Below are 13,428 nucleotides of genomic sequence, written 5' to 3'. Positions count from 1 at the left end.
TGAAAGGGGTAAAGTAGGCATTACTGTCAACAACAGAAAATACCATGAGGGAATGGAAGAAGTTTTATTTCCAAACAAGACATGTCGCATACTGATCACATATACCATACAGGTGCAAAGATAAATTAGAGTAAGAAATCAGGCATAATGCAAGTAACTGGAGAACATATCCCTTCACCAAAATACTTAGAAAATATCCCTGAACAATATCTGAAACTCAGGAAAAGTTCAGGTTCGCTCCTTATAAGGCAGATGTTTGATGTGTGATGCAACAGCTATGCTGAAATGAGAAGGATGTCCGGCCGGGATGGCCGAGCGGTTCTAGGCGCTACAGTCTGGAACCGCGTGATCACTACGGTCGCATGTTAGAATCCTGCCTCGGGCATGGATGTGTGTGATGTTCTTAGGTTCGTTAGGTTTAAGTAGTTCTAAGTTCTAGGGGACTGATTACCTCAGAAGTTAAGTCCCATAGTGCTCAGAGCCATTTGAACCATTTGAGAAGGATGGCAATTGACAGGAATGAGGAACTGCATCAGATGATCCTTTGCGTTCACAACCGAAGCAACATGACAATGCTGTATTTCATAACTAGTCTTATTTCCTGTGTGACCCCTGGTATTTGTATGTTTATACATAGTCTGAAACATGTTCTGCTACCCAGTGTTTTGTTTCTTGCTGTGCAAGACCCTTTCAGATCCATTTTTGCATTCTCTACCAAAAGTGTGCAAAGTTCTTATCTTTTGATCCATTACATGTTGGAAAATCTAACCAAGTTTCTTAACAGCCTCAAACAATGTCTATCACAGTAGGAGGTGAAACTGTTAGGCAAAAGAAAATGCCTCATACTGTAGTTAAATTTCTAGAAACTTGATACCGTAAAGAAAATGTGTTGTACACTAGTTGTGGGCTCTGTAAATTTTGTGTTGGCCGTTTCTAGTGTGGTTGAGTAGCACTGTTGATGAATATGCTTCTGACCACAACAATGAATAAAATATGTAAAGAGTTCTCAAGTCTCTGCAGTGGGACGAGATCAAGATAGGTATTACAAAACGCTGCATGACATCATAAGCTGTGGTACATGCAGTGTGGCATAGCTCTTATCATCACTGGCTGGCGTGCTGTAGGTTGCCAGTTCAAACATGAGGACTAGCAATTTTTTTCTTTAGTATTTATCATTCCTGGAAGGTTCTCAAAATTTCTTATGTTTTTAGTTTTAGTGTATTCTGGAATATTTGATGTCGTATAAATAGCAGCACTCTTCATCCAGCAGTTCAGTTATGTTTCAACTTTATGTTGGTGTTTGTAACAAATGTGCTTTCAGTGTTAAGTGTTGTATTTCTTTTGTGACCTTGCTTTGGAATTTAGAGTAGAGTGTGATTAAGGTGTGATATTATTTGGTAGAGAAGCCAGGTAATTCAGAACATCTACGTCACCATGGCCCCACTTAGACAATGTAAAAGCCATCACCTTCGTGTATAGGAACCAGAATAAATGCAGTAAATCATTCCCGAGGTCCATATATTCAAAGTATCAATGGATTCCAAGCTAACAAAAAAGTCAGCTTCACATTAGGCATCCATCAGGGTTTTCTGGGGATACTGACCAGGATTAGATGAAGTGGCTGAAAGGGTTCGACCAAATCACCAAATACTGTAGGTGGCATGACTTTATGTGCATGACAAATGTGTACTCTTACTTTGGTGGCAAAGCCCAATGGTGCTTCAAGAACTTTGAAGAGAAGCTTGGTAGCTAAGACAAAGTCCAAGCTGAACTAAAGAAAACTTGTGGAAACAACTGGCAGCAATTCCACTAAAAATTATTGACAAACAGGGCCCAATGTCATGGGAAATCGAGCACAGTCCTACATACAGAATGTTTTTGTCAAATGCCACATTGTGAATCTGAATGTGACTGAAGCAAACAACTCTCTCACTTTGTGAAAGGGTCGTAGAGGACATACACCTATCTCATTTAGTAAAGCATGCCGCAGTAACTGAGGAATTCATTAAGTGATGCCAGCGCATTTAGGAAACACAACAGAAAAGAATGGAAAGAAGTAATGACTGACTCCCACATGTTGCCCCTATGGCAGTTTGGAAGACCACCATGATCTCGCCTCTCTACACCAGGTAGTCAGAGAAGAGATGCAGCATTTTATGGCAACCAGAAATGTCAGATTGAGTAAGCAAGAGATAGCAGCCATGAATGTCTTCCTCATAAATCAGGAGGGTAATAGAGAATGTTGAAGAGATGTGTTGATCCTTAGCACCAATCTCTGTTGCCAGTTGAACATGCCAAGTTGAGGAGCATGACCCTTCACCCAGAAGACAAAAGCACAGAGACAACATCCACATCCTGCATATGAATCCCTACTAGTCCTGAAGCACAGCAACGGGGGATTATTGTTAAAAAGGTGGGGGGATACAAGATTACCTCTGATGCTTTTGATAATGAAGGGGATGTGACACTATGACCAAAACCTGAGAATTTGCCAGTACTGCGACACAGAAGACCATTGACAAGATCTAGCTCCAGGATGTTGTAGTGGGCTCCAATAAGAATTTTTGAAACACTAGGTCACTGTTTTTGCAGGAGAGGAAGCAACACTGGAAGCTTGGGTACATGCAGTGTGGCACAGTGGTTAGCATTACTGCCTAGAAAGCAGTGGGTCACAAGTTCAGACATGACCACCAGTGATTATTTGTTATCTGGAAGGTTCTCAAAAATTTCTTGTTTCTGATGTTTGCATATTCTGACATATTCAGGATTTGTAAAAATAGCAGCACTCTCTGTCCATAACTTCATGTCTGTTCTGGTTCTATGTTGGTGTTCAAAATAAATGTTCTTCAGCGCAGTGTGTTGGACTTCATTGATGGCCCTGCTTTTTGATTTGATCTTGCATGGTTGTGATGTGATAATGCACTCTAATAAAAACAAAACAACTCATCATGAAGAACTTATGTGAATAGGATGGAAATCGGTAGATGTGATTCACATATTTAGACAGACAAATGATGTCAGTTTCAGACAAATTGGATGGTGTATTCAAGAGAAAGAGCATCACAACTTGAGCAAGTCAGTGATGTGTGGGTCCACCTCTGGCCCTTATGCAAGCAGTTACGCTGCTGGGCATTGACAGATAGTTTTCGGATGTTCGCTTGAGGGATATTGTGACAAATTCTGTCCAATTGGCACCTAGATGGTCTAAGTCCAGAGGTGGTTAGAGGGCAGTGCCCATAATGTTCCAAACATTCTCAATTGGGAAGAGATCTGTTGGCCTTGCTGGCCAAGATAAGGTTTGCAAGCAAGAAGACAAGCAGTAGAAACTCTCACTGTGTGCGGGCAGTCATCATCTTGCTGAAATGTAAGCCCAGGATGGCTTGCCACGAAGGGCAACAAAAATCAGGGTGTAGAGTATTGTCAACATACCACAGTGTTGTAAAGATGCCGTGGATGACAACCAGACAACCAAAGGGGTCCTGCTATGAAAATAAATTGCATCCCAGACCATCATTCCTGGTTAGCAGACAGTATAGTGGACGACATGTTGGTATCCATAGCCATAAGGGGTGTCATCAGACACATCTTAGATGATCATTGGGGCTCATTCTGAAGTGGGATTCATCACTGAATACAATTCTATTCTAGTCAATGAGATTCCAGGCCAAAGAAATGCCTGGGCAGTGGTAGGGTACCAATCTGGCTGTCACCTGACATCCAACAACTCTGTTGATCAGTACCAAGCTGAGGAACTGCTCTCGTAAGGGACAGAGGCAGACCAACACATCACTGACTTGCTCACTTCGTGGAGATCCAATGGTATTGACCGACTGCCATGTCATCCTCAGCCTATTGGCTTCACTGGATGCGGATATGGAAGTGCATGTGCTCAGCACACCACTGTCCCAGCCGTTGTCAGTTTTTGTGATGGGAGCCGCTGCTTCTCAATCAAGTAGCTCCTCAATGTGTCTCACAAGGGCTGAGTGCACCCTGCATGCCAACAGTGCTCGGCAGACCAGGCAATTACCTGTTAAAGTGCTGGCCAAGCCCAACAGCACGTAAATTCAGTGATATGACAGGAACCGATGTTACCACTGCATGGGCCTTCCAATGCCTGTTTGGAGGAGTTAAATGTATTTCAATTTGTGAAGCTCCTTCTCTTGAATTAATTATCCAATTTTTGTGAAATTGTAATCATTTTGTATGGGTTGAATACTGTCTTTTGCAACTGTAATACAAGATTTATTACCGAATGTGTTTTGCTTTATTCTAAAGCATCTTTAGTGGTCAGGTTTTTTGTTGTTTATGCTATTTTTTATGTTCTTCTGTGTATATGTGTTACATTTTAACACACAGCACTTGCACTAACACTAAACATATTCACATTTCTGTATGTTGCGAAGAAGTACTGTCATATCACCATTTTTGCAGTTGAGGAAAAAAAAGAGGCCGAAAAAAAAGTAAGACAACATGTTGTGTAATCACTTGTTTGTCTGTACATGTAAATCAAGTTTACCAATTTCCATTATATTCGGATAATTCCTTCATGGTGTGTCACTTTTTTTTCACGTTGAGTGTGTATTATCTTTAAAACATAAATCGGAAAAATAGACATAACTATCAAATTTTTTATGCAGCAAGTGCTGTGAAGTGTCAAAAAGTTCACTTCATTGGTGTGGACAATTTAGTATGTTTATATTTTCTTTAGCTTTGTTAGAGCAAGCAAGAGTTAAATCAAGCTGGAATTAATACTGCTACTTCTCATTGGATGAAGGGGGTGTCCAAAGAGCTCAGCGTGTATTGAGTAGCTCACCCTGTGTCTTTTATCTCTGTCTGTGCTGATCCAGGCACTGTGCTATCGAAATGCATTTTCACCTGTCGATGACCTTATACCTTCTCTGTTCATGTGATTGTGAACCAGTATCTCTCATCCTTCAAGGTGCATCACCAACTGATGGCCAAAAGAGGGCGTTAACTTAAAATGATTGCTGTGTAGCCAAGAAGCAGGGATGTTTCCTGCAGAAACCTAGGATGATTGTAACATGCAGCAGCTGACACTGGTGGTAGCTACTATTGTCGTGTATTTTATGCATGAAAATGGTTTAATTTGGCAGAAACTGATAATTAAAAGTTACAAAATGCTATCTAGACTGTGTGTTCATAGAACTGTATAATAGTTCACCTTTCTATACATCTGTTCTGGTAATCTATCTGTATCTTTCAGCTATGGCTATTACAAAAAGGAACTGCCTAATGATTTCTGAACAGTTGGGCAGTATTCCTGGTACTAGAATCTCATAGGGAGAACATCTCTTTGCAGATAAAATTCATTCATTAACTGAAATCAGTTGTGCTGTGTCATTGGTTTGAGAAAACTATTTCTGTTGTTAGTAGTTAGTTTGTTGGGTGAAGTTTAGTTTCCCTCTCCCCCCTCGGGTCACTAATGTGGTTTCCAAAGCTAGAATGGACATGTGCCTGTTTCTATTTCAAATGACTAGCATTGTAGTACACATCATTTCCAACTGCCCAAACACAATCAGCAGAATAATTTCATTTAACAAAGAGTTCTTAAGAATTAAAAGTATAAATTTGTGGAGCAAAATAATATTATATTTAATTTTGTTCCATTCCAGAGCTATTTGCAGGCAAGTAATATGTCTTTGAGAGGGCAAAATGTTTGTTCCATTGCTTCCCTCTTATATGTCCAGAAAACAAAGGTAATAATGATTTTTTTAATTTTTGCATTATAGGTAATTTGTGAACAGTCTAACAAGATTTGTGAAATGGCTGCTGTTATGAGGAAATCAGCTGAAATTGATGAGCAAAAAGCACTTGAGGAAAGAGAATTGGTGACAAGGTTGGCTACAGAAAATAAGGTAGGCTATGTGATTTTTATGTATTCACATAACTGTAATTTTAAGGGGTCAGAAAATTCGAGATGTTTGGCGAAAGTTTGGATCCCTTATTTTCACAAGGAGAAGCAAATCATTAAAATTTCATCAGTTTGTGATGTGAAAACACATTTAAATTTTAATTGCTGATATAACTGGAACAAATATCTTGGGCTATTTAGTAAAGTTCAAATAATGTAAAGTGATGAGTTTAAGTAGTTGAATCGGTAGAGGTAACCGTTTACTGCATCAAAATTGTGTACACACAGTTCTCCACAGCTTGTAAGTATTGGTTAAAATAAATCTTTCTGTACCCCACATGCTGCAACACGTAAAAATATTTGATAGGGTATTTTTCTGTGTTAAAATGTGGTTCAGATGGTTTTATTCTGATTGATTATAACATTTAAATAGCATTTACAGTCAGTATTCTCACTAAATGTCTGTCATTTTTATGTAATTAAAGCTTAAAAAATTGATGCTCTGGTAAAGTCACAGGCTAGGAGTAAGACGACACTATACTTGTGTCATAGGAGTGTTAGACAAAGTAACGAGGTTTTTACATATTTTTGCTGCAAACAGTTGAGCTATTTAATGATGAAAAATGCAATTACAACTTTTAAGTAACAACAGAAAGGAATTTTGTGAATGCTGATAGTGGAAGCCATGTGAAAGTTGGTCGTTTATGCTCTACCCATTTAGAATGGCGATATGTGCAACAATGGACATTCTTTTCTCTGTTCCCAAAAATACATTAAACTCACTCAAAACTAAGGAATTGTAGAACATTTGCAAATCAATCCTTACATTATAACTAGATAGTTGAATATCAGTCATGAGCTACAAACCAAAGCACAAAAAAATTATTCTTGGTAAAACTTAGTGCTGATGTCCTGTGTAGAAGACACTCAGACGAGAAGGGGCATCTGTCAGGGATTCTGTGGTGCAACGGATAACGCATGTGACCGTAGCACAAGCGGTTACATGTTTGAATCCTATAAGGGTCATGTATTTTTTAAAAGTATTTACATGAAATACGAAAATAGCATTAGCAAGAACTGATTGTAGCAGTTGTTTAGATTGTGGGATATATTATAAATAGCTTCACATTAGTTGTACTCTGAGAAATGGAAAACAGAGGATAAATGCATTTACTTTGTGAACAAACAATTAACTTTTTGTGAAGTGTTGCTAATAGTGAAGCTATGGCTATGCGTCCACAGTACAATGAGATTATATAGGAGATATAAAATGTGTACAACATGGAGGTTACACAAACATAAGGGCTGTGATGTTTGTGAGTGTAAAGTAATGTTAGCATCCAGGTGGGATTGACTGAAGACATCGAAAGGGTGCAAAAAAAGGGCAGCTTGTTTTGTATTATCACATAATAGGGAAGTGAGTGTGGCAGATATGATACGCGAGTTGGGATGGAAGTCATTAAAACAAAGACGTTTTTCCTCACGGCGAGATCTGTTTACGAAATTTCAGTCACCAACTTTCTCTTCCGAATGCGAAAATATTTTGTTGAGCCCAACCTACATAGGTAGGAATGATCATAAAAATAAAATAAGAGAAATCGGAGCTCGAACAGAAAGGTTTAAGTGTTTGTTTTTCCCGCGCGCTGTTCGGGAGTGGAATGGTAGAGAGATAGTATGATTGTGGTTCGATGAACCCTCTGCCAAGCACTTAAATGTGAATTGCAGAGTAATCATGTAGATGTAGATGATGTAGATGTAGATCTGAGGCAGACTTACTTCCTCTGTATGTAAGGCGATGAAACTGCAAAGGTTTTAACAATAAGGGTCCTAGCTAGGCAGCACAAAGACAAAAACATAGTTTCTAATAAAGTAAAAAGTTTGTGGTCACATTACATCTTGCCAAACGTGACGTGTGTGAACAGCTATTGCAGATGTAAGTGCCTGTAAACAGTAGACTGTAAAGTCATTTTACAAATAAGTTAAGTCTTTTGTGTTAGATTTGAACCAGATGAACCAGAGATGTGTGGACATCATCTTATAAAATTCGACAGTTTAGCACTCTTAACAACTGAGCTACCAATTAATTGAGATGTAGTTAGCTAAAATGACAAATTTCACTAGGAGTTTCATTTTGTTGATTGACGCTATCCTTCATTGTAAGAGTGGGAGAGCATATCTTGGAGATAAGTTAATGTTAACTTCACAGTGCAATTCACTTTTAAGTTAGTGAATTTGTGTGTCAACATGGTAGCAATGTGCCGGTACAGTACAACCACATTTTATGCATCTGCTCAGGCTTTGGAACACTTAAAAACAATTTTTTAGTCGCTGCTAATGCTAATCCACAGTGATGTCTTATTTGGGAATCCACGTTTCAGAAAATGGGTTACGAACAGTGTTAGGTTAGGGTAGACCACACTGTTTGTAACCCATTTTCTGAAACGTAAATTTCAAAATAAGACATCACTGTGGATTAGCATTAGCAGCGAGCTAGCCAGTGATGTCACAGGCATAACATGTCTCGAATGGAGTGTTTTTGTGGGAATTCAAATTATTTGAATTTCATTTCTGTATTAATAAAGAATACTGAAACAAAAGAGGAAAAAAAACATGTTAGAACATGATTCATCATTAAGACTGTTTTTTGGAAACTGTCAGATACCTTATTGCTAGACTGCTATTTGAGCTTATGGCCCAGCATCAGTGGCATTTTATGCAGGCGACACAAAAAAATATATATGTCTACATATTCATATATAACAATAATATGGTATGGATAGATTGCTGTTCACCATATAGATGAGGTGTTGAGTTGCAAACAGACACAATGAAAAGACTGCTAAAATGTTAAAGCTTTTGGACAAAGTTCTTCTGCAGTAGCACACTCGTACATTCATACAAGCACAACTTGCACACACCTGGCCACAATCTCATCAGTCGCAGTCAGGATCTAGTGCTATGAGACAGTTAAAGCTTTCTGGGGATGGTAACAAGCTAGACATAGTCGCTCAATATAGGAGATCACCGTAGTGTAATGAGTAGTGTTACGGTTTCAAGCGAAAAGTTGTAGGGTTGGGGGTTTGCATCCCACTAAACTCAAACATTTTTTCTTCTAACCTTCTCTTTGTTAGTAGGTTCCAATACTTTATTAGTTTGTATTAAACTATAATATTCGATGTAATGTATAAATAAAGGCTCTCTTTCTGAGGGGTGAGATTGTTCAGTTGGCTTAATCTAAACAGTATGTTGCACCAGTTACAGTAAGATATTTTGCCCCCCCCCCCCTTTTTTTTTTTTTTTCCAGTGATAAATAAGAATAACCTTAGGGTTTTACTAAAAAGTGAAAAATGATGATATAATATTTATCTAATGTGGAGAATTATTGTAAATTTGTATCACGCTATTTGTAGTGGAATTTTTATAAGCCGATGACCCCATTGACTGGACGTCGTACTTCCGTTTTTACCTTATAACATTTTCATGGATATTGAAGTTTTTATTTTTTTATACTGCAGACAGCACAACCTGACTAGCATATGGACATGGGAGAAAAATACGTTTTAATAGAGCTAATATGGGAATTTTATGCCCTACCATTTCATAAATAGTGTGATTTACAAGTCAGATACAGCCGACAACTGCCACTGGAGTGTGTTTCAATCGCACATACCACGATAGGGGCCACATACCATATGCTCAAATCTCATTGTTTCTGAGCATTCAGCAGCACTTTGAACTCGGCACACTCAACAATGACGTTAGACAGCACAGTCCATGTGCCGAAGGCTTAAGGCCTAATCCCTGAGTGGTGTTACATTTTATATATTTATATCTGTAACAAAAGAATATTTTGTGTACATAACATTAGAAGTATAATGTTATTTTAATATTATATACATCTATATCAACTGACATGAGTGTGAAGTATGAAATCTCTGTTGTTAAAATTAATGTAGATTTAGAAAATAGAACTCCATGGATATTTAACCGAGCAAGGTTGGGCAGTGGTTAGCACACTGGACTCGCATTCGGCCATCCAGATTTAAGTTTTCCATGATTTCCCTAAATCACTCCAAGCAAATGCTGGGATGGTTCCTGTGAAAGGAACCCGAGCTTCTGCGCCGTCTCTGATGACCTCAATGTCAACAGGGTGTTAAACACAATCTTCCTTCCTTCCATGGTTATTTAAATTGTAATTATAACTGCATCTATGTGATCATGGTAGATAATGAACGCTGCCTTATCTTGGTCATACACAGCTTGTCCTGTGTACTTGTTATGCCTGTCAAATGCCAGATGGCCTCACTTCTTGGTCTTATTGGACACGACTACCCTTGTATAGTATTTGTTCAAGAACAGTACTCAGTATTTATATTTTGGTTTATTTATTTATTTTGCCATCTGATTTATTTCAGTTGATACATGGTGTATCATTACATATAAGCCTTGATTTTTTTTATATAACAATTTTCTACACCTTAATACATTTGTAGTACAGACTACAGCATGATATATTTATGATATTGTACAGTGTATTCAGTTCTTTTTCACAGTATATGACTATTTCCTTTACATAAATACCTTGCTATTGTTTTTTTAGTTGAATGACCACGTCTTACCACGTTTTTGAGTTTTCCTTGCAGTAATCAGTAAATTTATCTATATAATCAAATGGATTTTTCTCTAGTATTTCTCTGTGTGCTTAAAGGTATTAATGTTCTATTTTTTGCTGATAATGTTCAGAAGGCTACTGAATAGGTACATCCCCATGTACATTAATCGTCTCATAGCGACTTTTCCTGTGTTGGATTGCTCTGAGTTTCCAATGGTTTCTTGTTTAATGTTGATGAATCTCTTCATTTTCTTATAATTACTTAGTGTGCATTGAAAAATATTTAGCAATTTAAATTTTGATCTGCATCTTGTTCGTTGTTTCGCATTGGTCATTGTGCGTATAGCCCTTTTCTGTATGATGAATGTCCCCATAGTTTTAATCCAAATTACACTAATTCAAACTGTGCAAAGTAAAACATTTTGAGGACTAAAATACTTACCATTGTGGCTAACTTCTGTAGTGCATAGGAACCTGAATTTAATTAATTGTTTATACTATTCATGTGGTCTTCCATGTTAATTTGTCATCAAGATGGAGACCCAGAAATTTTATGTTACTTGTTCAAGTGTGTATTCTTTGATTTTTCTTCTTCTAACTTGTTATCTTTTAGTCCATTGCTTTTAAAGTTTTTTTATTTATTATCAGCATTATTTATAAACCAGTTTTCTACTCTGCATAATACACTTTCAGCTAAATTTCCTTAGTTAAAATATTTGCTCATCTTGTTGAATTTCCTCGGCTAGGTCATTAATATATATCAAGAATGGCAGTGGCCCTAGGACATTTCCCAGTAGCATGCCATTCCAGATCATCCCCATGTCTGAAAAATATTTCTCTCCTCATCTGTTATTTCTACTTTTGGTACCTGTTCATTAAGTAGGATTTTATGACTGAAAACTTTGCCTCTCATCCTCATAGAATTTTAGTTTTTCAAGGAGAATGTTGTGATTAACCAAGTCAAAATCTTTTGATAGAATACAGAATACTCAGATTATTGATTCCGGACTGTCAAGTGTGTGCATTACATAATCCACAAGTTCTTGTGCTGCTGAAGTAGTAGATGGATTTTTTGGAACGATGTTGCTTTCTGGCTAAGATATTCAGTGACGTGAAGAAGCTTGCTAATCTTTTATACAGAATGCGTTCAGAGATTTTAGATATAACTGATACAATCCTAACGGGTATATAGTTTTCAAGTTCTGTAGTGTCACCTTTTTTGTATAAGGACAGAACCCTAGCAATTTTTAAATTATCTGGATACAGTCCTTCTGTGATTGGTTTATTAATTATTTTGGTCAAGGGTTTGATGATGAATTTGGTTTAAAGTTTAATAATACCATTTGACATACTGTAGATGTCCTGGGTCTTTGTTTTTCAACTTGTTTATGATTCTTGTTAAACTACTTCTTCGCTTGTTGGATATATGTGTTAGAATTTTGCAGTGATTTGTTGGATTGGTATATTCTTTTCAATTTTTGCACACATCTATGTGACGGGTGTCCAGGAGGTAAGGACAGATTTGAATTCTGCACCATTTCGTCACATTTTGGTTGACAGACCTGGTTTTTTTATGTTTGTTATCTGTGATCCTTCCCATTAGTAGCCTGATAGCTTTTATGTGTCAAAAATTGTTGTTTAATATTTCTTTTCATCATGGAGCAGGTGACAACTGCAGCAATGTATCCAGGTGATAAAAAGTTATTACAAAAACAGTGCAAGTTTCACTGCACCCATTCGTGAATGATACTTGGATGTAATACTGCTCGAACCATATCATCAATTTGAAAGTTGATCCGGAAGTTTGAGACCACTGGTTCTGTTTCAGATGTTAAGAAAACAGGATGACCACATAGTGTTCGAACACAAGAAAACATTGCTGTTGTGTGTGAGAGTGTGACTGTAAGCTCCAGAAAATCAGTTCGGCGACGAGCGCAACAGTTGAATTTCTCACAAAGTTCGCTGCATTAAATCCTTCCAGAAGATTCAAAAATGTATGCATACAAGATTTAAGTTAAAGCCCACGGATCATGGAAAGAGACGTAGGTTTGCTCAGTGGGTCTTTGCTCGACAGGTGGAAAATGAGAACTTCACAAAAAGAATAATTTTTTCAGTGAGGTGCACTTCCACCTCAGTGAGTATGTCAGTAAGCAGGACAACAGAATTTGGGGTAATGAAAATCTGCGAGTTACTGTGGAAGATGAGATGCATCACACAGTGCACGACTGTGTGGTGTGAACTTTTTTAAAAACGATAAGAGAGCTGCCATCACTCAGTATGGTGACATACCAAGACATGCTTCCTTATTGGTTTTTCCCCTCTTATTGATGAAAATGATGATCTTTGGTTTCAACAAGATGGTGTGGCAACACGCATCCCTTGAAATGAATGCTCTGCTGAATGAAAAGTCTTCACGGAAAATTCTCTTTCCATGGCAACCAGGAATGGCCTGCCAGATCATGCGATTGCATGCTTTTGTGTGTGTGTGTGTGTGTGTGTGTGTGTGTGTGTGTGTGTGTGTGTTTGTTTTACTTAGTTTTTGAAGAAGTTTTTTACATTTCCAATACATTTTGTACATTCTATAGCACTTTAATATTAATCCATACCTCCTGAACACCCTCTCAGTAATAATTAAATGCTTTGACTATATTTGGTGTGTTCTGTAGTGAATTTTTCATCTGATTTCTTTGGGGCTATTATTTTTATATGTTGCCTTTAATGTTTCTGAATTTATGATCATCCACATTGGTTCTGCATTGTCTGAATTTATAAGTCCTGTTCAACATTCATTTTCTTTGCATATTTTGTTACTTTGGCGCAGGTCTTTTTGTATCCCATATAGTACCATTTTAAATGCAAGCAGTTAGTTTTATCTTTAATTGTTCTGTGCAGCATTTTTTTTACATGAAACAATGATGGCCTTTTGTGATCTATTTGTTCTGTC

The 13,428-nt window shown here is 37.5% G+C and overlaps 1 protein-coding gene across 2 annotated transcripts in view; it reads left to right on the top strand.

Annotated features, from left to right (window-relative positions):
• LOC126198521 (FGFR1 oncogene partner 2 homolog) overlaps positions 1-13,428 on the top strand; it is a 74,988-nt gene that overhangs the window by 44,474 nt on the left and 17,086 nt on the right. For both annotated transcript variants that reach the window (XM_049934907.1, XM_049934908.1), the window contains one exon: positions 5,751-5,876. In XM_049934907.1, coding sequence (XP_049790864.1) covers positions 5,751-5,876 — 126 coding nt within the window. The remainder of the gene's footprint in view (positions 1-5,750; positions 5,877-13,428) is intronic.

Source organism: Schistocerca nitens, chromosome 8 (genome assembly GCF_023898315.1).
Source record: "Schistocerca nitens isolate TAMUIC-IGC-003100 chromosome 8, iqSchNite1.1, whole genome shotgun sequence".
Lineage (NCBI taxonomy): Eukaryota > Metazoa > Arthropoda > Insecta > Orthoptera > Acrididae > Schistocerca > Schistocerca nitens.
This window is presented reverse-complemented; position numbering and strand designations above follow the sequence as displayed.